Source organism: Nyctibius grandis, chromosome 19 (assembly GCF_013368605.1).
Source record: "Nyctibius grandis isolate bNycGra1 chromosome 19, bNycGra1.pri, whole genome shotgun sequence".
Taxonomy (NCBI): Eukaryota; Metazoa; Chordata; class Aves; order Nyctibiiformes; family Nyctibiidae; genus Nyctibius; species Nyctibius grandis.
This window is the reverse complement of record NC_090676.1, coordinates 393,055-416,500: the sequence shown is the minus strand read 5'-3', so window position 1 is coordinate 416,500 and position 23,446 is coordinate 393,055. Positions and strand designations below refer to the sequence as shown.

General features: G+C 72.4%; 8 protein-coding genes across 14 annotated transcripts; 4 read left to right on the top strand and 4 right to left on the bottom strand.

Moving 5' to 3' along the window:
* Window positions 1-1,706, top strand: UBE2C (ubiquitin conjugating enzyme E2 C). The gene is made up of 6 exons (XM_068416276.1): window positions 1-619; window positions 700-727; window positions 807-893; window positions 1,003-1,207; window positions 1,322-1,381; window positions 1,530-1,706. Exons 1-6 carry the CDS (start codon window positions 519-521, stop codon window positions 1,586-1,588), a joined length of 540 nt encoding a protein of 179 aa, XP_068272377.1. The 5' UTR covers window positions 1-518; the 3' UTR covers window positions 1,589-1,706.
* A 327-nt stretch (window positions 1,707-2,033) lies between these two features.
* Window positions 2,034-2,716, bottom strand: LOC137672319 (regulator of G-protein signaling 9-binding protein-like). The gene is made up of 2 exons (XM_068416467.1): window positions 2,524-2,716; window positions 2,034-2,446 (listed from the first exon to the last, which is right to left on the bottom strand). The coding sequence occupies exons 1-2, from the start codon at window positions 2,714-2,716 to the stop codon at window positions 2,034-2,036; spliced, it is 606 nt and encodes a 201-aa protein (XP_068272568.1).
* A 747-nt stretch (window positions 2,717-3,463) lies between these two features.
* On the bottom strand, window positions 3,464-5,264 carry TNNC2 (troponin C2, fast skeletal type). The gene is made up of 6 exons (XM_068416144.1): window positions 5,157-5,264; window positions 4,461-4,512; window positions 4,217-4,360; window positions 4,029-4,143; window positions 3,815-3,951; window positions 3,464-3,715 (listed from the first exon to the last, which is right to left on the bottom strand). The coding sequence occupies exons 1-6, from the start codon at window positions 5,166-5,168 to the stop codon at window positions 3,684-3,686; spliced, it is 492 nt and encodes a 163-aa protein (XP_068272245.1). The 5' UTR covers window positions 5,169-5,264; the 3' UTR covers window positions 3,464-3,683.
* Window positions 5,265-6,711: 1,447 nt separating this feature from the next.
* Window positions 6,712-9,177, top strand: SNX21 (sorting nexin family member 21). 4 transcript variants are annotated; one of them, XM_068416265.1, is made up of 4 exons: window positions 6,712-7,558; window positions 7,677-7,831; window positions 7,981-7,991; window positions 8,143-9,177. In XM_068416265.1, exons 1-4 carry the CDS (start codon window positions 7,278-7,280, stop codon window positions 8,812-8,814), a joined length of 1,119 nt encoding a protein of 372 aa, XP_068272366.1. In that variant the 5' UTR covers window positions 6,712-7,277; the 3' UTR covers window positions 8,815-9,177. The 4 variants fall into 4 exon arrangements, with proteins under 4 accessions (XP_068272366.1, XP_068272368.1, XP_068272367.1 ...); XM_068416267.1 differs by lacking the exon at window positions 7,981-7,991 and having other exon boundaries at window positions 7,677-7,824; XM_068416266.1 differs by lacking the exon at window positions 7,981-7,991 and having other exon boundaries at window positions 6,717-7,554.
* A 362-nt stretch (window positions 9,178-9,539) lies between these two features.
* ACOT8 (acyl-CoA thioesterase 8) lies at window positions 9,540-11,607 on the bottom strand. The gene is made up of 6 exons (XM_068416269.1): window positions 11,470-11,607; window positions 11,254-11,390; window positions 10,767-10,992; window positions 10,335-10,492; window positions 10,016-10,207; window positions 9,540-9,916 (listed from the first exon to the last, which is right to left on the bottom strand). The coding sequence occupies exons 1-6, from the start codon at window positions 11,586-11,588 to the stop codon at window positions 9,798-9,800; spliced, it is 951 nt and encodes a 316-aa protein (XP_068272370.1). The 5' UTR covers window positions 11,589-11,607; the 3' UTR covers window positions 9,540-9,797.
* Window positions 11,608-12,191: 584 nt separating this feature from the next.
* LOC137672128 (zinc finger SWIM domain-containing protein 1-like) lies at window positions 12,192-13,721 on the top strand. Its single transcript, XM_068416138.1, is given in 5 exon segments — window positions 12,192-12,895; window positions 12,898-12,959; window positions 12,961-13,081; window positions 13,084-13,189; window positions 13,191-13,721. Coding segments are annotated over 5 exon segments (669 nt in total). The 5' UTR covers window positions 12,192-12,621; the 3' UTR covers window positions 13,297-13,721.
* Window positions 13,722-15,465: 1,744 nt separating this feature from the next.
* NEURL2 (neuralized E3 ubiquitin protein ligase 2) lies at window positions 15,466-17,820 on the bottom strand. Its single transcript, XM_068416137.1, has 2 exons — window positions 17,118-17,820; window positions 15,466-15,790 (listed from the first exon to the last, which is right to left on the bottom strand). Exons 1-2 carry the CDS (start codon window positions 17,791-17,793, stop codon window positions 15,678-15,680), a joined length of 789 nt encoding a protein of 262 aa, XP_068272238.1. The 5' UTR covers window positions 17,794-17,820; the 3' UTR covers window positions 15,466-15,677.
* Window positions 16,429-23,177, top strand: CTSA (cathepsin A). 4 transcript variants are annotated; one of them, XM_068416135.1, is made up of 15 exons: window positions 16,429-16,513; window positions 19,104-19,273; window positions 19,357-19,468; window positions 19,581-19,631; window positions 19,899-19,985; window positions 20,088-20,243; window positions 20,600-20,691; window positions 21,014-21,098; window positions 21,232-21,323; window positions 21,522-21,600; window positions 21,747-21,895; window positions 21,969-22,044; window positions 22,151-22,240; window positions 22,345-22,446; window positions 22,558-23,177. In XM_068416135.1, the coding sequence occupies exons 2-15, from the start codon at window positions 19,104-19,106 to the stop codon at window positions 22,639-22,641; spliced, it is 1,425 nt and encodes a 474-aa protein (XP_068272236.1). In that variant the 5' UTR covers window positions 16,429-16,513; the 3' UTR covers window positions 22,642-23,177. The 4 variants fall into 4 exon arrangements, with proteins under 4 accessions (XP_068272236.1, XP_068272234.1, XP_068272235.1 ...); XM_068416133.1 differs by lacking the exon at window positions 16,429-16,513 and adding an exon at window positions 18,573-18,647; XM_068416134.1 differs by lacking the exon at window positions 16,429-16,513 and adding an exon at window positions 18,702-18,785.
* Window positions 23,178-23,446: the final 269 nt, after the last annotated feature.

The following is a 23,446-nucleotide window of genomic DNA, read 5'->3' as shown; positions in this document are numbered from 1 at the left end:
TCCGCAGCGTGTCTGGCCCTTTAAGGGACCCGCGGCTCCGCCTCGCGGGCGCGGCGGCCAATCGCGACGCTCCCCCGGCGGAGCTCAGCGGCCAATCAGCGGCCGCCGGCCGTTACCGTGGCAGCCGCGTCCCCGGCGAGCGGCGATTGGCTGGATCGAACGGAGCCGCGCGCTGATTGGCGGAGGGGCCGGACGTTGGGAACATTCGAACGGGGCGCGGGAGCGGGCGGGGCCTGGCGGGGCGGCGGCACCGGAGAGAGCGGCGGGAGAGACACCGGCACCGGGAGGGACAGCGGGAGAGCGCGGGGAGAGACAGTGGGAGAGAGCCGGCAGAGATACCGGGACCGGGCCGGGAGAGGCCTCTGCCCCGGGAAGAGCCCGGCGGGACCTCCGCTCCACACCGGGAGAAGCCCTGGGACCGCCGTCTCGCACCGGCAGAGCCCCCTGCACCTCCCCGGGAGAGCCGCGGCGGGGGCGGGAGGGAGCGCAGCCCGGTGCAGCGGAGCCCGGGAGCCGCCATGGCCTCGCAGAACGCCGACCCCGCCGCCGTGCCCAGCGCGGCCGCCCGCAAAGCGGCTGAGGCGGCGGCCACGGCGGCCCGCGGCTCGGTGGGGAAGAGGTGAGCGGGGGGCCGGGGGCTGCTGGGGGCGGGGGCTGCCCCGCCGGCCCGGCCCGGTAACGTGTGTGCTCCCCCCGCAGGCTGCAGCAGGAGCTGATGGCGCTGATGGTGAGTGGGGTCCCGGGGGGGGGGGGGTCCCCGGTTCCGAGCCGGGGTCCCGGGCCGCCCTGACGCGCTGTCCCCGCAGATGTCCGGTGACAAGGGCATCTCCGCCTTCCCCGAGTCCGACAACCTCTTCAAGTGGATCGGGACCATCGACGGCGCCGCCGGCACGGTGAGCAGAGGGGCCCCGGGCTGGGGGGGGTGTCCCAGTCCCCGTGTCTCCCGCCCCAGTCGGGGCTCCCCCCGTCCCGGGCTGTGGCCCCCCTGACCCCTGCCCGCAGGCCTACGAGGAGCTGCGGTACCGGCTGTCGCTGGAGTTCCCCAGCGGGTACCCCTACACGGCGCCCACCGTGCGGTTCCTGACGCCCTGCTACCACCCCAACGTCGACACCCAGGGCAACATCTGCCTCGACATCCTCAAGGACAAGTGGTCGGCCCTCTACGACGTCCGCACCATCCTGCTCTCCATCCAGAGCCTGCTGGCAGGTGGGTCCCGCGGCCACGCCGCAGTGGGGTGCTGGGGGGGCTGCCCCCCACAACGCAGCGCTGGGCCTCGGGGGTCCAGGCCACCCCACCTGCTGACCCAGCCCCTGTCCCCAGAGCCCAACATCGAGAGCCCCCTGAACACACACGCCGCCGAGCTCTGGAAAAACCAAACCGGTGAGTGCCAGGGGCGGGTGTCCACCCCTCCACCCTCCCTCCGGGGTGGGCAGCAGCGCAGCCCCCCGACCCCGCTGCGTCCTGCTGCCTGCCCAGCCCCACAGCTGCCCCCCGGGACCCTCAGCCCCGTGCCCCCCTCTCTCCTCAGCCTACAAGAAGTACGTGCGGGAGACGTACGCCAAGCAGGCCAAGAGCCAGGACACCTGACCCCCCCGGTGTACCCGGGTCTCTGCCCGCACCCCCTCCGCCGCTCCCCGCCCTCCTGTATCATAGGCTGTTTTTAAGTTAATTCTGCAGTCCAAGCCGCAGTTAATGTATAAATAAATGCACGTTTATAGCTTCTCTTCGGGGGGTTTTGCTGCAGCCTGTGAGTGCCCAGAGGCACCTTCCATCGTTCAGCCCGGCCCCTCTGCAAGCGTGGGCAGCAAGGGAGGGACAGTGACCCCCACGGGGTGACAGGGGCTTTATTAACACCCGGGGTGCCCGGAGCTGGCCCCGTTCCCTCTGCAGGGGGGGGCAGCCCCCAGCATCACTGGCCCGGGCAGGGGGACGAGGACCGCAGGGGTGTGTAGGGCCCTGGCTGCTCCATGACGCCTGAGCGTGCAAGGGAGGTGCCAGCCCTGCCGCCCCCTCTCCTGCCCCCCCACCCCGGTCAGAGCACCCTGCAGTAGTGCCCAGGGGCTGCGGTGCTGCCCGTCCCCGCTGGCTGCGTGGCCTCCACCGTCCACAGCGGGACGTTGGCCCCGCTCTCCATCTCCGCCAGCGTGGCCATCACCTGCTCGATCTCCTCCTCCAGGCGGGGGGCGGCCGGGGGCTGCACAGGGCCCCCCCCTCGGCGGCCGCCCTTGCGGCGGGGCGGCCCCCGGCCCCCCAGCCCGGTGCGCAGCGGGGCCGCGCCGCCGCCCTGCGCGGGGAAGAGCTGGCAGAGGCGCTGGGCCCGGCGCAGGTCCTGCAGGAAGAGCTCCAGCGCGGACAGGGTGAGCACCCAGAGCCGCTCCAGCTCCCGCCGCTCCTCGGGGCTCGCCGGTGCCCGCCGCAGCCCCGCCAGCAGCGCCCGCCGCAGCCCTGCGGGACGGGGGACGCTGAGCGGGGCGGCCCCAGGGCGGGTGCGGGGGGCACCGGGGCAGCAGCCCCCTCCTCACCGGCGCTGAGCTCGCGAGCCTCCGCGCTGCTCCCGCGCCGCTCCTCCCGCAGCCGCGGGCCGTCGGCGCTGCCCCCGAGCTGCAGCACCAGCAGCCGGTGCCGGGCCGTGGCCTTGCAGAGGGCGGCCTGGGCAGCCGCGCACGGCCCCGCTGCCCCCCGGGCCGGCCGTGCCTCCCCTCTCCCCGGTGCCATCACCCCTGGCGCTGGGGGTGGCTCAGCTGCCCCTCGCCGCAGGGATGCGGTGGGTTCCGAGCCGTGTCCCCACGTCCCACTAGCTGCACAGTGCTAGTCCTGCTGTCCCCACATCTCCTGGGCGCTCCCTGGCCCCCACCCGCCCCGGCCCGGGGAGCGGGCCCCCCTCATCCCCCCGCCGCGCTCCTCCCCGGCCCGAGAGGCTGCGGAGCCGCTGTGAGAGCTCGGGGACGAGCGGGTCCCCGGGGAGCAGCGATGTGCGGTGGGCTGGCACGGACTGTCCCGGCATGGAGGGGGCTGCTGCTGCCCCCCACCTTATAGCCAGGTCCCTTGTGCCCTTCCTGGCAGGACACGGGGGTCCCGGTGCTGGGCAGGCAGCGGTGGCCCCCCAGGTCCCCTGTGGTCCCACACCCCTGCCCCGGAGCAGGCAGGAGCGGCCCCCCGGCTCCCTCCCGGAGCTCCGCTGCCCGCTGGGACCCCCCGGGGCCGGGGCCGTGCCCCCTCGCCTGCTGGCGTGTGAACCGGCCGCTCTGCACGGAAAGTCTGAGCTCAGCGCTGGCGCCTGCCCAGCAGCCCGTGGGAACTGCGGCCCCGCTCCACGCCGGCACGGCCCCATGGGGTGAGCCCCAGCGGCGTGGGGTGCGGGGCGCCCACCCGGACACGTCCCCCTCCCTGGGGAGCGGCGCAGGGGGCACGGGGCTGCAGCCCCCTCCCCACACAGACCCGGCGAGGTCCCACACGGACAGCTCAAGCCTTTCGCCTTTTATTGAGGCTCAGACCGAAAGCGCGTGCGACAGACCGGAGGAGAAGCTCGGCCACCGCCGGCACGGTGAGACCGGGGCCCCGGCGTGGGGCAGGGTCCCAGCCGGTGCGGGCGGCCGGGGCTGGGCGCTGCGGAGCTGCTGCTCCCCGGGCGGCGGTGGAGCAGGGCTGGGCGCAGCAGCCGGCCCGAGGAATGTCTGGTCCCTTACTGCACGCCCTCCATCATCTTCAGGAACTCTGCAAGACAGCGGCACCCTCAGCCCACGGCCCTGCCCGGGGCACGGCACTGGCGCTCAGCCGGGACAGGCGCGGGCGAGGGCCGGGGCCGTTGCTCACCGTCGAAGTCGATGCGGCCGTCGTTGTTCTTGTCCGAGTCCTTCATCAGGTCCTCTATGTCCTCCTCCGTGACGTGCTCCCCGGTGGCCCTCAGGATCTCGCCCAGCTCCTCGATGTCGATGAACCCGTCCGCGTTCCTGCCGGAGGGTGAGGGCAGGATGTGGCCCCGCTTGCCCCCGCGGGCAGGAGCGGGCCGGCGTCGCCCCCCACTCACCGGTCGAAGATGCGGAAGCAGTTGGCCAGCTCCTCCTCGGACTTGCCCTTGGCGTCCTCCTTCATCTGGCGCACCATCATCACCAGGAACTCCTCGAAGTCGATGGTGCCGCTGCCTGCGGGCAGGGAGCTGAGCGCGGGTCAGGCTGCCCCCCCGCCGCCCACCGCCCGCCGCCGAGGGCCACTCACCGTCCTCGTCCACCTCCTCGATGATGGCGTCCAGCTCCTCCTTGGTGGGGTTCTGGCCCAGCATCCTCATCACCGTCCCCAGCTCCTTGGTGCTGATGTCCCCGCCGCCATCCGCATCAAACATGTCGAAGGCGGCCTTGAACTCTGCGGGGAAGGGGGTCAGGGCGGGGGGCGCGGGGCCGTGGCAGCGGGACAGAGCCTGGCCCCGTGCCCCAGCCGGGTGGGCCCCTCTCCCCCCGCTCACCCGCAATCATCTCCTCGCTGAGGAAGGCGCGGGCTTCGGCCTGCTGGTCCGTCTGCAAGGCGAGGGAGCGGGGTCACCGCGGCCCCCGGCCATCCCCGCGGCTCCGGTGCCGAGGGCGGGGGGCTGCGGGAGCCGCCTGCCCGGGCCCCGCCAGCCACGGCGTCTCCACGGCGCAGGGGCCGCGGTCCCGGGTGCAGCCTTGGCATCCCAGGCACGCGGTGCTATTTTGGGCACCTCCTCAGCTCCCCTTATAGGGCGCAGCGCGGCCGCAGCCCCGGGCACCTGTCGCCCGATCGAGTTTCCCCCGGAGGCGCGGGCCGGCTGCGGGGCCGCAGCGAGGCCGTGTCGCATGACCCAGCGCTCGGCTTTCAGCCGCCCCCGGCCACCGCCGCCTCCGCGCAGCCCCGAGCTCCACACGGGGCTGATCCAGCGTCCCCGGGCGCCCGCACCCCTCGGGCAGCCGCACGGTCACGTCCCACGGGGACCCCGCACCGCCCCGACACCTCCCTGCCCTCGCCCGCCGCGGTCAGCCCGGCCCCAGGGACCATCTCCCCGTTGCCACCCGCAGAGGCACCTCGGCAGCCCGGATCCCCCCGGTGCGTGCGGTGCCCGGAGCCTCCCGCCCTGCCGGGTCTCACCCCGGCACACAGCAGCAGCGTTACCGCACGTGGCACGCGGCAGCGGGGGGGCTCTTACCATTGAAGTCATCTCTGCTGCTTCCCTCCCCTAGGGAGTCACCACCTCCCGCAGCAGAACTCCCCAGAAGCTCCCTGGTGCTCCTGGCACCCCAATTTGTAGGGTCCCCGCCGTGCCCCCGGCCGCCCGGCAGCCTATCAGCTCCCCGGTGGAAATCCGGCCCCGCTCATTGGCGACGGGCGCATTTTACCTAATTTAGCCAAAGGGTCATTGGCCAAGAGCTGGGGATTAACCGTGGGTCCGAAGCCGGGATAGAAATTCAAGCCCTGCGGGGAGGGACACCGGAGCCTTGGCAGGGGGGTGGCTCTACCCCCCGCAGCACCCCGCGCCCAGGGCGGCTCAGCAAGGAGGGCTCAGAAATAGCCCCAGGGCCCCCAGCGGCACCCAAACAAGGGGGCCAGGGCTCCCCCCGTGCCAGCCTGTCTGCCCCAGCACCGTGGGCACGGACCACCGTCCGCTCCCCTGCCAAACCCTGCAGCATCCCCCCGCACCCCCCCGCAACCCCCCGGGGGCTCCAGCCTCGCCCCCACCTCCTGCCCCCTCCCTTTGCCCCCGTTTTCTGCTCGGGGTCCGTTGCAGCACCCGCCCCAGACAAGGAAGGGGTCCCTGGCAGGGCCGGGGGCGTGAAGCCCCTGAGGGGGTGTGGAGCACGCACCCCCCCCCGCGGTACGGCGTCCCTGGCACCGTTGGCACCCAGCTCCCATCTTTCCATGCTGCCAGGAGAGTGGGACATGTGCCCGGGTGCCTCCTCGAAGGCTCTGCCCTTGCACCCCGCAGCCCACGCCAGCCTCCTTTGCCAGGGCCTGGCCAGGGCCAGTGGCTTTGGGGACACGCTGGCCAAGTGGCCTGTGCCCCGCGGTGCTCCGAGGGGGTCACACGGGGGCTCGGGGCTGCAGTGGGGTCAGGCTGACAGCACCCTGTCCCGCAAGGTCCCAGCACTGGGGACATCCAGGAGCTTCCCTGGCTCCTGGTTTTGCTGGGACCCCCCATTCCCCGGGTGGGAGCTGGGGACAGCACCAGCCCAGACCCCGTGGGACCCACCCTGCCCAGCAGCCGGGCGGGGAGGGGATGGGGAGGCTTCGGGGCCCCCAGGCACTGGGTGCAGAAGGCCCCCTGGATCCACCTGCGCCCAGGGGAGTGCAGGGGTCCCTGTCTGAGCCGGGCAGGGCGCAGGGTGCTGGAGTGAGGTGCTGGAGTGAGGTGTGGGGTGCTGGAGTGAGGTGTGGGGTGCTGGAGCAGGGTGTGGGGTGCTGGAGTGAGGTGTGAGGTGCTGGAGTGAGGTGTGAGGTGCTGGAGCAGGGTGTGGGGTGCTGGAGTGAGGTGTGAGGTGCTGGAGTGAGGTGTGAGGTGCTGGAGCAGGGTGTGGGGTGCTGGAGTGAGGTGTGGGGTGCTGGAGCAGGGTGTGGGGTGCTGGAGCGGGGTGCTGGAGCGGGGCGCAGCGGGCGAGCGTGGGCAGAGCGATGGCAGCAGCTGGGCCAGTTCCTCGGTATTAATAGACGTTCCCAAGAAAGCGGCGAGGAGGGAGCGGGCGCGGGGCTAAATAAGGCCGGGGAGCGCCGGGGGTGCCAGGGGCGGCCCGCGGGGGCTGCGGCACAGCGGGGGCGGGGGTCCGGGGGGGGGTACCGGGGTAGGGGAGTACGGGGGTACCAGGACCCCGGGACCCCGCAGTGCCAGGCGCTGGGCTCCGGAGTCTCCGGGGGGCGACGCGGGGCCCTGCCGGGGCAGCCCGGGCAGGGGACACCAGGAGCGGTGCCCGGGGGGGGGGAGATCGGGCCGGGGCTGCGCACAGCGCCGGGCACAGCTGCCCCGATCCGGGCGATCCCGGCCGTGCCGATCCCGGCCGGGCCGGCCCCGCCGCCGCGATCCGGGTTCCCGGCGGAGGCGGAGCCGCGCAGGGAGGATCCCGGGACGAGCCGCGGCGGAGCGGCCATCGCTCGGCACCGCCCGGCTCGGCCCGGCACGGCCCGGCACGGCACCGCCCGCAGCGGGACCAGGCTGCCCCGGGCGGGGGCGAGGGGGGCCCGGGGCTGCAGGGGGGGTGTCCCAGCCCCATCCCATCCCGCCGCGTTGGGGCGCCCGGGCCTGACCCCCCCCCGGGCCTGACCCCCCCGGGCCGCCGCGATGGCCGCCCGCATCCTGCACCGGCTGCGGCACGCGCTGGCGGGCGAGGGCGGCCGGGCGGAGCGGGCACATGGCGGCGCCGAGGCCGAGGACTGCCCGGAGAGCTCGGAGCTGGAGGACGACACGGAGGGGCTGTCGACGCGCCTCAGCGGCACCCTGAGCTTCACCAGCCATGAGGAGGAGGAGGAGGAGGAGGAGGAGGAGGGGGACGGTGCCGGAGAGGAGCCGGGGGAGCCGCCGCAGCCGAGCGGGGCGGCCGCGGGTGCAGAGGCCGGAGGCAGGTGCTGGGCGCTCCCGGGGGGACCCAGGCGGTGGTGGGGACCGGTGGCCTGGCGACGTCGGGGCGCTGGGGGGCCCCGTCCCCGTGGCCGGCGGGCTGACGCCCCTCTCCCGGCGCAGAGTGGGGCCCGGTGGCGGAGCGCCCCGGCAGCAGCCTGCTGACCCGGCAGCTGCAGGAGCTGTGGAGGAGGTCGCGGGGCAGCCTGGCCCCGCAGCGGCTGCTCTTCGAGGTGACCAGCGCCAGCGTGGTCAGCGAGCGCTCCTCCAAGTACGTGGTGAGTGAGCGCGGCGGGGCGGGGTGGGCGCGGGGTGGGCGCGGGGGTGGGCGCGGGTCCCGCTCCCCGCCGGGGCTGGGGTCCCCCGGGGCTGGCGCTTATTTCTCTCTGTCTTTCCCCGTGCTGCCGGGACGGTGCTGACGGCTCAGATGAGCCTCAGGTAACTATCGCTGACAGGGGCCACGGCAGCCCAGCCTGCTCCCTCCTGCCTGGGCAAACCCCCCCGCAGCCCCTCGGCGTGCCCGGCTCTGCCCGGCCCTGCGGGACCACCGTGCCCGCAGCCTCCCCCTGACACCCGGCTCCCCCGGCAGCTCTACACCATCTACCTGATCCGCTCCGGCCGGTTCGACAAGGCCCCCGCCGCCATCGCCCGGCGCTACTCGGACTTTGAGCGGCTGAACCGTCGCCTGCGCTGCCGCTTCGGCTGCGACATGGCCGGCGTCGCCTTCCCCAGGAAGAGGCTGCGCCGGAACTTCACCGCCGAGACCATCGCCAAGCGGAGCCGGGCCTTCGAGCAGTTCCTCTCCCACCTGCACTCCATCGCCGAGATCCGCCGCTCCCCCGAGTTCCTCGAGTTCTTCTTCCTGCAGGACCTGCGGGCCGCGCAGCGCCTGACCTGCACCGGCATGTACCGCGAGGCCCTGGCCACCTGGGCCAACGCCTACCGGCTGCAGGACCGGCTGGGGGTCTGCGGCTCCGGCCACTTCCTCCTGACGCTGGCCGGGCTGGCCGTGTGCCACCAGGAGCTGGACGAGCTGGGCGAGGCGCACGGCTGCTGCGAGCAGGCGCTGCAGCTGCTGGAGGCGCAGGGCAGCCACCCGCTGCTGGGGCCCTTCCTGCAGGCCCACGTCCACCTGGCCTGGAAGGTGGGCAAGGACAAGCGGCGCTCGGAAGCCCGGCTGCGGGACCTGCGGGAGGCCGGGCCGCCCCTGCAGCCGCAGCCCACCCTGAAGGAGTGTCTCATCAAGGAGCCTCTGGAGTGAGCGCCGCGCTGACGCGGGCAGAGGGCAGGGGTCCGCGGGGGGGTTTGTGCCCGGGGCGGCTGGGAGCAGCGTGGGCAATGCCAGGGTGGGCTGGGGCAGGGAGGCAGCGGCTGTGCCTGGGAGCTGCCTCTGGAACGCGCTCTGTGGGGCTGGTCCGGGCGCTCGGCCCCCGCCCCGGCACTGCCAGGAGCTGGCTCCCCCGCCGCGGGGCTTCCAGAGCGGACGGGACTTGAGCTGGGACACGCTGGCACGGCATGAGGGAACGGGAGGGCTTCCGGCAGGGGCTGGGGCTTTTGCCAGGAACTTCCCGTAAAACTTATATAATACAATAAAAAGGACTTTAATAAAGTCTCGGTAGGAAGAGCAGGCGCCTGCCGAGTCTGTCCAGCCGCACTCCCCCAGGGCACCGCAGTGGGAAGCCTTGAGCCCCCCACCCCGAGGTGGGAGCTGCCTTGTCGCTGGCCCCCAGGGGCTGGGCCCCTCGGAGGGGAGCGGGGCCGAGCAGAGGCAGCACCCGCCGCGCCGGGGCACCAGGAGGGCAGGAGCGAGGAGGGGACGCCACGTCTGCCGCAGTAGCACTTCCCTGCCCACGACCCAGCCGCTGCGGGGGCAGCACCAGCCCCCAGTGCCCCCGGCGCTGCCCGCCCTCCCCCTGCCCGGAGAGGCTCCCTTGGGCGAGGACCGTCACGGGCCAAGGGGACAAATTCCCGGGGCAGCAGCCCAGCTTTCACCCAACGGCTTTATTTAGGGCAGGGGAAGGGAGGCCGGTGGTAGGGCGCGGTTACGTGTGCGCAGCTGACAGCCGGTCACCGCAGAGGCCCTGGGTCCCGTCCCCGCCGTGCTGCCTCCAGCCCGGTCTCCCGCGAGGCTCCGTCCTGCTGCTGCCCAGGCTCCCGCCTGGCCCACATCTGGTCTGGTCCAGGGCGTGCCGGAGCCCCAGCCCACAGGGGTCTGGTAGAACCGCTGCTGCAGAACTTCCTCGGCTAAAGCTTGCTCTGGTTTGGCGTTTGCTCCACCCGGATGACTCCTTCCTGCGCGCAGGTGACAGCCAGGACCCCGTCCCGGCGCCACAGCCGGCCCTGCACCAGTCCCCGGCTCTCGCCTGCCAAGAGCGCCCGTCAGACCGCAGCCCACCGCCCCCCGGGACGGGCAGGGCCGGCCTTTGCCGCACAGGCCCCTGGGGAACGCAGCGAGGACTCACCAGCCCAGGGGCTCTCGCACTCGTACAGCATCCAGTGGTCTGCTCGGAAGGGCGCGTGGAACCACATGGAATGGTCGAGGGACACCATGAACTTGATGTGGTACCGCCGGTGCGGCAGCAGGGCCGTGCCCAGGAAGGCGTAGTCGGACATGTAGGCGGCCACGCAGCAGTGCACCTTCATGTCAGTCTCTCCTGTGAAGTGACCGGCGCTGCCAGGGGTGGCCGTGGGACAAGCCTGGGCCCGCGGCGCCAGGCAGAGCCCCGGAGCTCGGCCTCCCCGAGGGCCAGCCGCCTGCACCGCCCTCCCGGCGGGACCCACCTATGTAGCCTCGTGCTCGCATCCAGAACAGCTGCTTTGGCTCCTGCGGCTCCAAGCAGAACACATCTGGAGGGTTCACAGGCTTGATATCAATGGGCACATCTCTGGCTTGAATCTTGGTGAGATGCTTTCTGTACCTCTCCGCCAGGTTAGGGCTCCTGTAGACCGACACGGAGAAGTGAGGGTAATGCCAGGCAAGCCAGGGGCACGTCGTGCTGGCAGCAGCTCCAGCCCAGGGACCCGGGGCCGCACAGAAAGGCAGGAGGGTCACGGCTCCTGCCCTGTCCGGCGTCTCTGCTCCCCTCCCAGGTGTATTTGGGAACTCCTCAGGCAGTTGCCCCAATCCTCTCCTGCCTGCTTTTGCCCCTGCGCCTCCCTCAGCCCCCAACGCAGAGAAGGGCCTCCCCGGTGTGCCCCTTCCGCCCCACTCACTGCAGGAACTTCTGGATGAGCTCCTCTTGCGTCAGCAGCTCCTCGGGGGGCGGCACGGCCGGCATGGTGAACTGGTGCTGCACTGGGCTCCCCTGGGAGAGCTGGAAGGAGGCCTGGCAGGTGAAGATCGGCTGTCCGTGCTGGATGGCCTTCACGGAGCGGACAGAGAAGCTCTTCCCTGTACGGGTGCGCTCCACCTGGTACAGCACCGGCACCTTGGGGTCCCCTGGCACAGAACAGGGACGTTCCGCTGTTGGGCCACCAGCACCACGGAGGGGACCTGACCGACGGCGGCTGAGCACCGGGGCCGGGCAGGCTGAGCCCGCTGCACCCGGAGCTGGCAGTGCCACCTTCGCCCGCTGTCTGCCGTGATGGAGCCGGGATGGCGGCACCTGCTCACCCCGGTGGGCCCCAGCCCCGGCCTCCCCGACCCCCCGCACCCTCCATCCCCCACAGCCACCCGCCTCAGCCCCGGCCCCCGGCCCACCTGCCCGCACGAAGTAGCAGTGCAGCGAGTGGACCTGTTCGTCGCGGGTAACGGCGCGGGCGGCCGCCACCAGGGCCTGCCCCACGATCTGCCCGCCGAAGAGGCGCTGCGTGGCGGGCACCCAGTGGTGCCGGCCCCTGCGGGGGAGAAGGCGGCGGTGAGGGCGGCGGCGGCGGGAGGGCGGCCCGGCCCCGGCGGCCCGGCGCCCCCGCGCACCTGAAGAGGTCGAGCTCCAGGCGCTCCAGGTTCAGCACGCTCGTGATCAGCACGCTCCGCAGGTCCCCGGGCGCCGGCCGCCCCGGCCCCGCGCCCCCGCTGCCCTCCGGCGCCGCCATCGCCTCAGCGACCCGGAGCCGGCGCCGCTGGCAGCGCCCACATCCGGCGGGCGCGCGGCCGAGCGGGAAGTGCGGCCCACCCACGGCGCGGCGCACCGCTAGCCGATTGGGCCACCGAGCCGTCAGTCACACGGGTGTGGCAGAAAGCGCTGGGCTGATTCGCTCGCCTCCTGCCAATCCGGAGAGCATGCCTCTGATTGGCCATGTCCCGGGCGTGGGCGGTGCCCCAGCTGGTTTAATACTGGCGGCCGGGGGAGGCGGCCGGGCAGGAGGCGGTGTCCTCGAGTGCTCCGCGTGACGGGGCAACCGTGCGATGGCAGAGGGGAGCCCCCGGCCCTGTGCACAGCGCGGCGGCTGCTCCGGGCAGCGCCCGAGCCCCCCAGTCCCGCCGCCGCCGCCCCGCAGCGATGGACGGCGCCCGGCCGGTACCGGCTGGGGGCGCCCCCGGCCGGCAGGGGGCCCCGAGCGCTGCCTGACGTCATGGTGTCCCCCGCCGTGATTGGTGGCGTCCCTGGCAGGGAGCGGGGCATGCCGGGATGCACTCCCCCGGAAAGGCGCGGGGCATGCTGGGATGCACTCCCCCGCGGTGGTGCGGGGCACGCCGGGATATGTCCCCCGGTAGCGGAGGCCGCGGCCGATCGCTCCGGGCCCGGGCAGGGCTGGTGATGGCGCAGCCCCCGCCGGCCCCGGGACGCGGCTCCCGGGTGGCCTCCGAGCTGGGCGCGGGCGGCCGCGTGGCCCCGCGAGAGCGGTGACCGCTTTAGGGGCCTGGAGCCGGTCACCGGGGGCTGAGCCAGGTTTTCAGCGCTGGGCTCTCCGGCAGAGCGGCGTCACCCCCTCAGCCCAGCGCTGTGTGTTTCTGGGAGCCCTCCCGAAGCCGCGACGTGCCCCGCTCCCCGGCCTGATGGCCGGCCTGCCCCGGGCCCACCTCTCGCCCCTCTGGCCTGTGGGGTGAGCCGTCTCAGGGCCCCGTCCAGGCTTCCCCCGCCGCGGCAGCAGCTCACCAGCAGCAGTGGCTGGTGCAGCCTCTCTCATGGCTGCCGAGAGTCCTGTGATGGTTCTCCAGAGCCCACCGGCAGCTCCTTGGCTTCCCGCAGCTCTTCAGCATCAGCCTGAAACCGCCCGGGCTCCCCTCCTCCAGAGCGAGCCCCCGAGCCCTCAGTCCTCATTAGATCCTTCGTCTCCTGCGGCTAAAGTGGAGGCCACAGAAAACCCGGGGGGTGACAGCGAGGAGATGAACCGAAGGACTGAAGAACACATCAAGCAGTCTCTGAGCGATACCTGCACGGAGCCTGCTGCCAGGCTGTGCCCGTGCAGCTGATGGGTGCTGGGGAGGACGCTGTCAGTGTGCAGGTCCTGGAGGATGGACCTGCACAGGGTGGACCTGAAAGGCCTGAGCAGCTGCACTTGCCACTTCAACCAGGTCTTCCAGCTGCCCTGCCGGCATGTCCTGGCCGTGCTGGATTCGGACAGGAGGACCTCGCAGCTGGAGATGCTCAGCAGGGATGTGATGCCCACCAGGCCGGGCGAGAGAGTGCTGATGGCCTCTTGCAGGTCCTGAAGGGCTCCTGGAACACATCTTTGGATAAATCCCTGGTCGTGCCAGCTTCTCACCCGCTGCAGCGGGGACGAGTTTGAGCGCAGGTACAGGACCCTCCGGGAGCTGGCTGACAGCTGGGTCGGGCCCTGTGCCGAGGTGAAGCTCTAGCACCAAGCGGGAGCCGAGCTGGGCGCTCCGTCTGCGGGCCCTCGGGGGCAGCAGATGTGCGGGAGGCCTGTTGGTCCCTCCACCGGTGTCCTGGTTTCCGCCTTTGTTCCCCTCAGCCCGTCACTCCCTCGGGGCTCCGCGTGGAAGGGGCAGTTTGGGTCCTTTATCTGCCGAGTCGCCTCCTGCACGGGGCAGCCGAGGAACCGGATTGGGAGCTCTGGGTGGCGCAGGAATGGGTAACCAGCCGCTGACCTGGCTAACGAGCCGTGGCTGGGAGCCAGCCGTGGGTGGTGCAGCGTGGGAGGTGATGGTATAATAACATGTGACAGAATTATTTAATCCGTGGCCAGCACCTGCAGGTCCTTCCAGCATGCCGCTGCGGCGCGTTGTGCAACAAAGGCAATAAATCGGCCCCGTACGGCTCAGGAGCTGCGTCTGCCTCTGCGCCGGCAGGACGGGGCGGTGGTGCTCGCTCGGCCCGTGGGATCAGGCAGGGCTTTGGATGGGGCTTCCTGGTGGTCTTATCTCACTGGGGTGCCCCCGGCCTGGGGGGTGAGCCCGTGTATCGGGAGGCAGCAGGCCAGGGGGTGGCAATCTCCGCTGCCAGCAGCGTGGCCTGCGCTCCGGAGCGGGGAAGTTGTTTATCTGGTTGCGGCAGCTGCTCTCGATTCCTCAGAAAGGGGAACCCGCCCTCCCTCCTGCGCCGGGAGGGTGCGGGGGTCACGGCAGCGCAAACACAGCTGCGGGGAGGCGGAGAGCAAAGGCTCTAAACGCGTGGGGTGGTGCAGGACAAACACCGAGAAGAGCAAACGAGCCGCAGGCGCTGCTCTCCGGTGGGTGAGCTCCCTGTCCCCTGCGCAGGTGAGAGCAGCTCCAAAGCCCCTCGTGTGGGGACATGGCTGGTTGTGTGCTGTGGGATGTGGCAGGGGGGTGCCGGGGGCCTCGCTCATCGCTGTGGTTCAGTCGCCATCGGTGTTTTCGCGCCCCTTCGTTAGCGCTTTGGTCTCTGGAGTCAGCCCGGCGCAGGAGCGGGGCTGCTGCGTGGTCGGGGATTTCCTCCTGGTCGAGGGTTCTGTAACATTATCCGATCCTGACAAATCCCTCGCACTAAATATAGCGTCGTGTTTCCTAAAGCACATCTCTGGAAACTTAGAGCTGCTGGTCCCACCCCTCGGCTGTGCCGGAGGGGAGGCCGGGCAGGCTCTGCCTGGCCATCTCCCTTCCCGTGCCTGTGGGCACCCCTCCGATTTTTGGAGGGCTCTTCCCCCTGCCCCTTGCTCTGCACAGCCCCGGCCCTGCCTCCCTCCAGCCCAGCACCGGCACTGCGGCAACGCCGGCTGCCGTCCCCGCCAGCCACAGGATGAGGGTCCAGTGCCAGCTCCTGGAGCCGGGGAGCGCAGGGTGAGGTGGAGAGCTGGGCCCTGCGCCAGGTCACCGTGACCGGCTCCGTGGCCACAGGCATGTGCCTGAGCAACGGCCGCCGCCAGCGCGGCTCGTGGGCGCTGCGGGATTCCCTCTGGCGTCCGCCCCGTCCCCCTCCCTGCTGGGAGCACGGGAAATACCTCACCCCGCTCTCGGGGTAAACATCTTTCCCAAGAGCGAAACTGCCCGGCCGGGACCAGCGCCCAGCTGTAATTTGCCCTCTGCGTGTGTGGGGCCGAGCCCTCCCGTGCTCCACCCGGGCCACCCAGCTCGGCTCCGAGCCTGGCGGGGTGCACGGGCCCGGCCTTGTGCCTCACTGGGGAAAACTGCTCCCGCGAGTGGCTGCTGAGGCGCGGGGGGGTCGCAGCCCCCGAGCCCCGCTTGGACGGGACCCTTCCCCCCGTGCTGGAAGGCAGCTCCCCCAACCCCCCTGCAGCCACACGAAATGCCCTGATGTGGAAGGGGAAGAGAGTCCCCTTGGCTGGGGACGGGAAAACCCAAAGCCGGGGCTTCCTCCTGAGACGGGAGCCGGGCAGCACGCCAGCCCCAGAGCTGCCAGTGCTGGCCTTGCCACGGTGAGGACCAGCCCGGCACCGGGCTCATGCCGAGGCCTCGTGCCATGGGGTGCTGAACCCACCTGGGGGCCGGGTCTCTTGGCTCTGTGGCTCCTGCGGTGCCCACCCCAGCCAGCCCGGCTCCACTGGCAGCCCTGATGGCAGCAGCCCCCGCTCCCCGCAGCACACTCGCTCGCTGGCTGGAAGCGTTTATTGCTGGCTCTGCCCCGCGCCACCCTCCTGCCCGTGCACGGAGGCATCCCAGGGGCGAGGGGGCCGCACGCCGATGGGCCCCAGGAGGCGGAGGGGGCAGCTGGGGGCACAGGTCCTGCCCAGGCAGCCCGCCGGCCATCACTGGTGGGGCTGTGGGCGCGGGGGGCGGCCCGGGGCAGCGTCCTCGGGGCCTCACTCGTCGCAGAAGCTCCGGAGCGGCGGGGGCAGGTCCAGGCCGTCGATGGCCAGGCGGTGGGTGATGTGCTTCTGGATGACGAGGCGGCAGAGGGTCTGCAGGGAGGGGACTGGAAGAGAGCGGAGAGAAGCGGCTGAGCTGGCCGAGCCACCGGCAAGGCCGAGGGACGCAGAGGCAGGCCCCAAGGCTGCCCGGAGACACCGTGTCTCAGCCTGCTCTGCGGCACAGCGGGCATCGTCCTGCGCCCTGAGGCGCTGCAGCTGGAGGGCCCCGGGCGGTGAAGCTCTTCCCGTTCCTCGGAGGAAGGTTGGGAGCACAGGGACGTGCCCAAGCCCTGCGTTACCGCGGCTGTTGGCAGGTGTTTTCTCTGGGGGCTGTGCAGCGGCTCCCCAGGGTCTCACATGCCCACGCTGTGCCCTCCTTCATCCCCCTCCCTTGGTCTGCTCCCACCCGCGGGCCGGGGCCGTGCTGCCCACCCAGACAGAGCCACGCCGTGCCCGGCCGGCTGCCGGCCTTGGGGCTGTTCTCGCCCGGCTGGAGCCCTTATCTCCGCCGCGGTGCCGGGTGAGGAGCAGCAGACGCCCTTGGCCTCTCTGCCCCCCGCGCCGCATCGCGTGTGCCAACGCCTCAGCTGCTCACTTCTGGTTTTCACTTCACCAGCCAGGAAGAGAACCGAGACTGAGCTTTAACCCCGCGGGAGCGTTGCAGAAACAGGAGCTGCCGCAATCTGAGCGGAGGGGAAGGAGCCAGATTGCGCCTCTGCAGCGGTGCCTGTGCCAGCTCGCCGGGACCCGCGGCCGTGGCGCGGCGGGAGGGGGCAGCTCTCCCAGAGGTACGTGCTGCCAGTGCCAGTCCCTTGCGAGCGGCTGGGGACGAGCCCTCCGTGGCGGCTCGGTGGCCACCTGCAGCCGGTGGCCCCAGCACGGTGCTGGGGCGGGGGCCTGGCCGGCCGGGTGGCTCCCAGCGGGCGGGGGCGGCTGCACCGGGCGTCACCTCCCCTCCTGGCTCTCACCTCATCCTCCACAGATACTGAGTTGTCTGGTGTGGTGCTAATTAGCACTTATTAGCCTGATTGCTCACAAGAGCCAGCAACCAACACCAGCCTTCCCACCCCTCCCCAGCGACCGAGGGCCGCCGGACGTTGCCCAATCTCCGATGGCATCACGGGGTGTCTGCCCAGGGCCCCCCGTGGCCGGGGCACGCGGCAGGCGCGGGGCACGGCACGTGTGCCGGGGCGGGCAGCGGGGCGCAGCCGGATGTTTTGGTGCCGAGGCAGGAGGGTGCTTGGCTCCGGGCTGCCCCGTGCCCACGGGGCGAGGCTGGGCACGGCGGGGGCTCGCCAGCCCCCGTGAGCGCCGGCGTTGGGTGACCCCGCCGGAGCCCCCCCGGCTGCCGGCCCGCGCAGGATGTGCCCCGGTGCTGGGGCAGGTACCTACAGCCGTATTCCACCGGGACGACCCGGACGCTCTTGGTGGAGGCAAAGACGTCGACCACGGCGTAGAGCGGGCGGGCGGCGGGCAGGCGCCGGGCGCTCGGCCCCATGTCCTCCCCGTTGATGACGATGTGCATGTCGGCGGTGCCGTCGGGCTGCGGGGCGTACAGCACGCCGATGCGGCTGCGCCGGGCGGTCGCGGGCAGCACGTTGGTCTTGTAGAGGCCGTCCAGGATGTGGCTGTAGCGCCCGGGCCGGCTGCGCCCCACCAGCGTGTCGCGGGGGATCCGCACCCGCTCGATCCGCAGGAAGGGCTCCCCGGGGGGGCCCCGCGCCGCCGCCTCCTCCCCGTCCGCCGCCACGCGGTTGTGGCTCCGGGTGATGGCGAACACCCACGTGTCCCCCATGTTGACCAGGTCCGGCAGCGAGTACTCGGGCACCGCCTCCAGGCGCTGGGGGTCGAGGGCCGTCAGCCCCACGCGCAGGTGCCCGCACCAGCCCGGCTCCTTCTCCTCGATCTCCACCAGGAAGACCTGCCCCGGCGCCAGCGGCTCCTGGCTGAAGCAGAGCCCGTGGGCGAAGCTCTCCACGCGCGTGGCCCGCGTGCGCGAGGCGTCCAGGCGCACGTTGGCGCCGTGGACGCGGTGGAAGCGCGCGGCGAGGTGGCACCGGGCGGCCATCGCCGCTGCCGCTATTTTTAACCGTCCCCCGTCACAGCTGCTGCGAGGCGGCGCCGGCCCCGCGCGGGGACGGGCTGGCTCGGGGGGGCCGCGGTGCCGCGGGGGAGGGCGGGAGGGGGCCCTGTGTCGGCTGGGGCATGGCCGGGCCCACGGGCCTCTGCGGGCACGCTGGCCTCCACGCAGTGCCCGCCTGGCGCTGCCCGCCTGTGCCCGTGTGCCTGGCTGTGCCTGGTGATGCCTGGCAGTGCCTGGCAGTGGTGCCCGGCAGAGCTCAGCGGTGCTTTGTGGTGCCCGGCTGTACCCGGTGATGCCCGTCAGTGCCCAGCGGTGCCCGGTGGTGCCCAGCAGTGCCCAGCAAAGCCTGGTGGCCCCAGTTGTACCCAGTGGTGCCCGGCTGTGCCCGGTGGCACCGTCAGTGCCCGGCTGTGCCCGGTGGTGCCTGCCTGTACCCAGCTGCACCCAGTGGCACCGGCAGTGCCCAGCAAAGCCTGGTGGCCCCAGTTGTACCCGGTGGTACCGGCTGTACCCGGCAGTGCCCGGTGGCACCGGCAGTGCCTGGTGGTGTCCAGCTGTGCCCGGCTGTACCCGGTGTCACCGGCGGTGCCCGGCTGCACCCATCATGCCCACCGGGTGCCGCCCCCCCCGGTCCGCGCCCGCCGGTGCTGGGGGTTTCCCCGCGGGCGGGGCCGCTCGCACGTGCGCGCGCGGCACCGGGCACGGACCGGCCGCCCCCGGGACGGTGATTGGCCGCCGCGAGGCCCCGCCCCGCTCCCGTGACAGCGGCGGTCATAGGGGCCGGTGTCATGTGCCCGCCGGCACCGCCGCCCGCCGGAGCCGCGCCGGGAGCGGCCGGGGTCAGCGGGGCCGGACCGGGGAGGGGAGGGACGGGGGGGGCCGGACCGGATCGGGGTCAGCGGGGCGGGGGGGCCGGAGCGGGGGGAACCGGAGCCGGCTCAGCGGAGCGGGGAGAACCCGGGGAGGACCGGAGCGGGGTCAGCGGGGCCGGGGGTGACCGGGGCGGGGCGGGGGGGACCGGAGCGGGGTCAGCGGGGCCGGGGGTGACTGGGGCGGGGCGGGTGGGACCGGAGCAGGGTCAGCGGAGCGGGGGGGACCCGAGGAGGACCGGAGCGGGGAGAGGGGGAGGACCGGGGAGGCACCGGGGCAGCGGGAGGGACCAGACCAGGGGAGCGGGTCCGGGACGGGCAGGGGATCGGGCCGGGCCGGGCCCGGCCGGGGGCAGCCGCGGGGCGGTACCGGGGCCGCGGCCGTTCCCCGCCGGCAGCGCCCCGACCTCCCCCGCCGCCCCGCAGATGGGGCCGGTGCCGGTGCTGCTGTGCGCGCTGCTGCTGCTGCTGGGGCCGGGCCGGGCCGCCCCCCCGGGCCACGAGGTGACGTTCCTGCCGGGGCTGGCCAAGCAGCCCGCCTTCCGCCACTTCTCGGGCTGCCTCTGCGCCGGGCCGGGCCAGCGCCTGCACTACTGGTACGTGGGGCCGCGCCGGGCCGTGCCCCGAGCAGCCGGGGGGGGCCTGGCCGGTACCGGGCCCTGACGCCGTGTGCCCGCAGGTTCGTGGAGGCCCAGAGCAGCCCCGAGAGCAGCCCCCTGGTGCTGTGGCTGAACGGCGGCCCCGGCTGCAGCTCCATGGAGGGCTTCCTGAAGGAGCACGGCCCCTTCCTGGTCAGTAGTCGCAGCCGTCCCGTGGCCCAGGGCCACCAGGCTGTGTGGCACGAGCCGTCCCGCTGTGGCCAGCCCGGCTGTGCCCACGAGTCACTGCCCTCTGCTCCCCCAGATCCAGCCCGACGGGGTCACGCTGAAGTACAACGAGTACGCCTGGAACAAGGTACAGGTGCCACAGCCCCCCGTGGCTGCGGGGAGAGGGTGGCCCCGAGCCAGCTCCTCCTGCCCTCCCCGCGGAGCCGAGCCCTGCAGGCCCCCCCTGCCCAACACCTGCTGTCGGGCAGGGCAGGAACGTGCCCCCCCAGCGCAGCCCTGGGGCAGGCTGGGCACCCGCGGGGCTGCCACCGGTGAGGCCGGCAGCCCTCTGCCTCGCCGAGCCGGGCGGCGGGGGCGTCTCCCCTGGTCTCCAGCTCCTCTGCTGTCCCCACAGATTGCCAACGTGCTCTACCTGGAGTCCCCCGCCGGCGTCGGCTTCTCGTACTCCGACGACAAGAAGTACGCCACGAACGACACCGAGGTGAGTGACCCCGCTGCTGGGAGCGCCCGGCCTCCCACCCGCCCTGCCCGGGCGCTGCGGCCCCGGCCCTGCTGCCTCACCCCCCTCTCCTCCCGCCCGCAGGTTGCTCACAACAACTACCTGGCGCTGAAGGAGTTTCTCCGGCTCTTCCCCGAGTACTCCAAGAACGATCTCTTCCTCACGGGGGAGAGCTACGGGGGGGTCTACATCCCCACGCTGGCGGAGTGGGTGATGCAGGACCCCAGCCTCAACCTGAAGGTGAGCAGCCGAGCTCTGCCGCCGGCCTGGGCTGAGCCGGGAGCCGACGGCCTCGCTGGGGCTCTGGGGTGGTACCGGGGTGGGGACTGGCCGCGCAGCCGGCGTGCGGGGCCCCTTCGGGGCGCAGGGCAGGTCTGGCCCCGCAGCCTTTCCTCTCCTCCTGGGGTGCTGGCAGTGGCCGCTGGCGGACGTGTCCGTCCGTGCCGTGTGGGACCGGGGGAGCGTTCTCCGGCGCCCCCGACCCTTCCTGTTCCCTCCGAGGAGTAAACAGCGCGGCATCTGCTTCCTGCCCGCGGCGCTGTGCTGCCCTGCGGGGAGCTGGAACACAACAGGGTTGTTTTCTTCTTGCCTGGCAGGGGATCGCCGTGGGAAACGGCCTCTCCTCCTACGAGATCAACGACAACTCCCTGGTGTACTTCGCCTATTACCACGGCCTGCTCAGCACCGAGTGAGGAGGGGGAGCGCTGCCGCGGGACGCGCCGTCCCCGTGCCAGTGGGATGGGGCACGGCCTGCGACAGGGCTGGCCGGGTCGGTGGGGTGCGGGCCAAGGGACGCTCCTGGCCTGACTTGGGCCAGTAGCCGGGCTGGGGAGGTGGCCCCTCGTCCTGGGCACGCTTGTTCATGGGGCATGCAGGGCGCTGGGTCGAGCTGGGTGCTGTGTGCCCGCCGGGCAGGGAGCCCGCAGTGTGCCTGTGGCCATGGCTGCCGGCTCCGTGTCGGTGTTGCCCCTCGGGGCAGCGCGGTCCGACCCCCTGGTCTCTGCCCGCAGGCTGTGGGGGGACTTGCAGGCCTTCTGCTGCTCCCAAGGGAAGTGCAACTTCCACGACAACTCCAACCTGAACTGCACGCTCAAGGTGAGGGGAGCCGGAGCCCCCGCGTGTGCCCCGCGCTGCGGTGCGAGCAGCACCCACGCGCCCGGCGCTGGGCCGGCCCACAGCCCCTCCAGCGTCCTGCTGAGCCCCCAGCCCTTCTTGCGGCTCGTTGCAGATGGAGGAGACTATTCAGATCATAGAGGATTCCGGCCTCAACATCTACAACCTCTACGCCCCGTGCGACGGCGGCGTCCCTGGGAGCGTGAGGTGAGAGTGGCCCCAGGCGAGGCGGGTCTCTGGGCTCTGGCTTGCTTTGGTTGGCAGCGTGTGGGGTCCTGGCTGGCAGAGGGTCCCTCTGGGATGGGTGGGCCGTGTCTGCTGCTGGCAGGGGCTCCCCCAGGGAGGGCCCGGAGCCCTTGTTCCTCCAGAGCTTTCAGCCTGTCCCTGCGCTCGTTCCGGCTGCAGGTACGAGGGTGACTATCTCGTCACACACGACCTGGGCAACTCCTTCGTCCAGATCCCGATGAGGTTCTCCTGGCGGCAGGTGAGCCAGGGCGCCCGTGCCACCAGGCTGAGCGTCCTCTGCGCGGCCGACAGTGCTGCCTGGGGGCAGGAGGGGACAGAGGGCGGCCGCTCCGTGGGGCAGCACCAGGCGCTGCTGCGGCAGGGACTCTCCCGACTCTCTCCCAGAACCTCTTCCGGATGCCGGTAGCGCGGAACAAGGTCCGGATGGACCCGCCCTGCACCAACTCCTCGGCCCTCAGCAAGTACCTGAACTCGGCGGAGGTGAGGAAGGCTCTGCACGTCTCCCCCGAGGCCCCGGAGTGGCAGGTGTGCAGGTGAGCAGGCTGCGGGCGGGCAGGGACCGGCGCGGGCGCCGGCAGCCGCGTGACGCCAGCGCCTCCTCCGCAGCTTCGAGGTGAACCGCAGCTACAAGCGCCTGTACATGCAGATGAACGACCAGTACCTGAAGCTACTCGGAGCCACGGTGCGTGCGGGGGAACCCCCCGGGCCCTGGGACCGGCTCTGGCCAACCGGCCTCCTGCACGGCCGGGGCTGGCGCCCTGCGGAGCGCTCACCCGCCTTCTCTGCAGAAATACCGGATCCTGGTGTACAACGGGGACGTGGACATGGCCTGCAACTTCCTCGGGGACGAGTGGTTTGTGGAATCCCTGTGCCAGAAGGTAAATGGGCAGGGCTGGGCCTGGCCACGCTGGTCACCGGCTGCGCCCCGGGGCCGGCTGCGGCAGAGCGTGGGCCAGGCGCTGAGGCTCTGCCGCCGCCCCAGGTGCAGGTGGCTCGCCGGCCCTGGCTCTACACTGAAGGAGGCGAGAACCAGATCGGGGGCTTCGTGAAGGAGTTCACCAACATCGCCTTCCTCACCGTCAAGGTAGGGCTGCGGCGGGAGGCGGGGACGGGGCTGCTGGCCGCGGCGCGGGCGGGTGTGCCAGGCACCGGTGCCGCGGTCAGTGCACCGACCTGCCGCCGCCTGTCCCCGCAGGGAGCCGGGCACATGGTGCCCACGGACCGGCCGCTCGCTGCCTTCACCATGTTCAGCCGCTTCATTAAGAACGAGCCCTACTAGGAGCTGCGGAGGCAGCGCCCGGCGCCCCGGCTGCCCCCACCACCCCCGCAGAGCCCATCCCCGTCCACGCGGGGCTCCCTGCACCGTGGAACCGGGCACTCCCGCAGCCGGGGGGCTCCCAGCTCCAGCCCGGGGGGACAGGGTGGAGGGAGGGGGCTGCCTGTGGTGGGTGGGGGCCGAGGAGTCCCGGGGGCTCTGTCCTTGCTGGGTGAGGAGCCGGGCCCCCGCTGCAGCTGCCTCCTTGCTTGTGGTTTCCTGTCTGGTCTCCTCCCTCGTCTGGGGAGGCAGCTGCTTCCCCCCGGGGTGGGAGCCGTCCCCACCACTTCCCCCTGCCCCTGCACGCACACAGCCCTGGGTGGGCTCCGAGGCAGCTGCCCCCTGCGAGGGAAGCACCACTCACGGGGTGCTGCGGGCAGCGGGCCCTGCTCCGGCCGGGACCTGGGGCGGGAGGCTTGCTGTGAGGACAGTCCCCCTGCTCACTCCGTGCCCGCGGCACACGGTGCTTCTGGAGCTCACAATAAACTCTGTGAACACGGTGGTTGTGCTCCTCGTGCCGTGCTGCTCCCCCCGCGTGGCTTCCCTTTGCTCCGAGGAGCAGCACCACGCGCCGAGGCTCCGGCAGAGGTGAGTGCCAGCACACCGTGCTGGGCAGCAGCCAGGGTCTGTGCCCTCTGCAGGGGGTCCCTGAGGCCTCAAAACGAGCCACCCGCACAAGTGCCGTCGCTCTGAGCCCTGCTGTTCCGGGCTGCGGCTGCCGGCCGAGCACCGGAGCCGGGGGCATGGTGCTGGCTGCTCCTTCCTCCCT

Excerpts from the sequence above, each read along its gene's own strand:
- UBE2C (XM_068416276.1), top strand. The coding sequence starts at position 519 with ATGGCCTCGCAGAACGCCGACCCCGCCGCCGTGCCCAGCGCGGCCGCC. Across the intron at positions 728-806 it reads AGGAGCTGATGGCGCTGATG|ATGTCCGGTGACAAGGGCAT; the intron begins GTGAGTGGGGTC and ends CTGTCCCCGCAG. Across the intron at positions 1,208-1,321 it reads CATCCAGAGCCTGCTGGCAG|AGCCCAACATCGAGAGCCCC; the intron begins GTGGGTCCCGCG and ends CCCTGTCCCCAG.
- LOC137672319 (XM_068416467.1), bottom strand. The coding sequence starts at position 2,716 with ATGGCACCGGGGAGAGGGGAGGCACGGCCGGCCCGGGGGGCAGCGGGG. Across the intron at positions 2,447-2,523 it reads GGCTCGCGAGCTCAGCGCCG|GGCTGCGGCGGGCGCTGCTG; the intron begins GTGAGGAGGGGG and ends CCCGTCCCGCAG.
- TNNC2 (XM_068416144.1), bottom strand. Across the intron at positions 4,144-4,216 it reads CGAGGAGGTGGACGAGGACG|GCAGCGGCACCATCGACTTC; the intron begins GTGAGTGGCCCT and ends CCCTGCCCGCAG. Across the intron at positions 3,952-4,028 it reads TGCTTCCGCATCTTCGACCG|GAACGCGGACGGGTTCATCG; the intron begins GTGAGTGGGGGG and ends ACCCTCCGGCAG.
- SNX21 (XM_068416265.1), top strand. The coding sequence starts at position 7,278 with ATGGCCGCCCGCATCCTGCACCGGCTGCGGCACGCGCTGGCGGGCGAG. Across the intron at positions 7,559-7,676 it reads GGTGCAGAGGCCGGAGGCAG|AGTGGGGCCCGGTGGCGGAG; the intron begins GTGCTGGGCGCT and ends CTCCCGGCGCAG.
- ACOT8 (XM_068416269.1), bottom strand. The coding sequence starts at position 11,588 with ATGGCGGCGCCGGAGGGCAGCGGGGGCGCGGGGCCGGGGCGGCCGGCG. Across the intron at positions 10,993-11,253 it reads CTGCTACTTCGTGCGGGCAG|GGGACCCCAAGGTGCCGGTG; the intron begins GTGGGCCGGGGG and ends GTTCTGTGCCAG. Across the intron at positions 10,493-10,766 it reads CTCATCCAGAAGTTCCTGCA|GAGCCCTAACCTGGCGGAGA; the intron begins GTGAGTGGGGCG and ends GTCGGTCTACAG.
- NEURL2 (XM_068416137.1), bottom strand. The coding sequence starts at position 17,793 with ATGGCCGCCCGGTGCCACCTCGCCGCGCGCTTCCACCGCGTCCACGGC. Across the intron at positions 15,791-17,117 it reads CGTCCCGGTGGAATACGGCT|TCCCCTCCCTGCAGACCCTC; the intron begins GTAGGTACCTGC and ends GCTCTCTTCCAG.
- CTSA (XM_068416133.1), top strand. The coding sequence starts at position 18,597 with ATGTGCCCGCCGGCACCGCCGCCCGCCGGAGCCGCGCCGGGAGCGGCC. Across the intron at positions 21,896-21,968 it reads CCGGAGTGGCAGGTGTGCAG|CTTCGAGGTGAACCGCAGCT; the intron begins GTGAGCAGGCTG and ends CCTCCTCCGCAG. Across the intron at positions 22,241-22,344 it reads TGGAATCCCTGTGCCAGAAG|GTGCAGGTGGCTCGCCGGCC; the intron begins GTAAATGGGCAG and ends CCGCCGCCCCAG.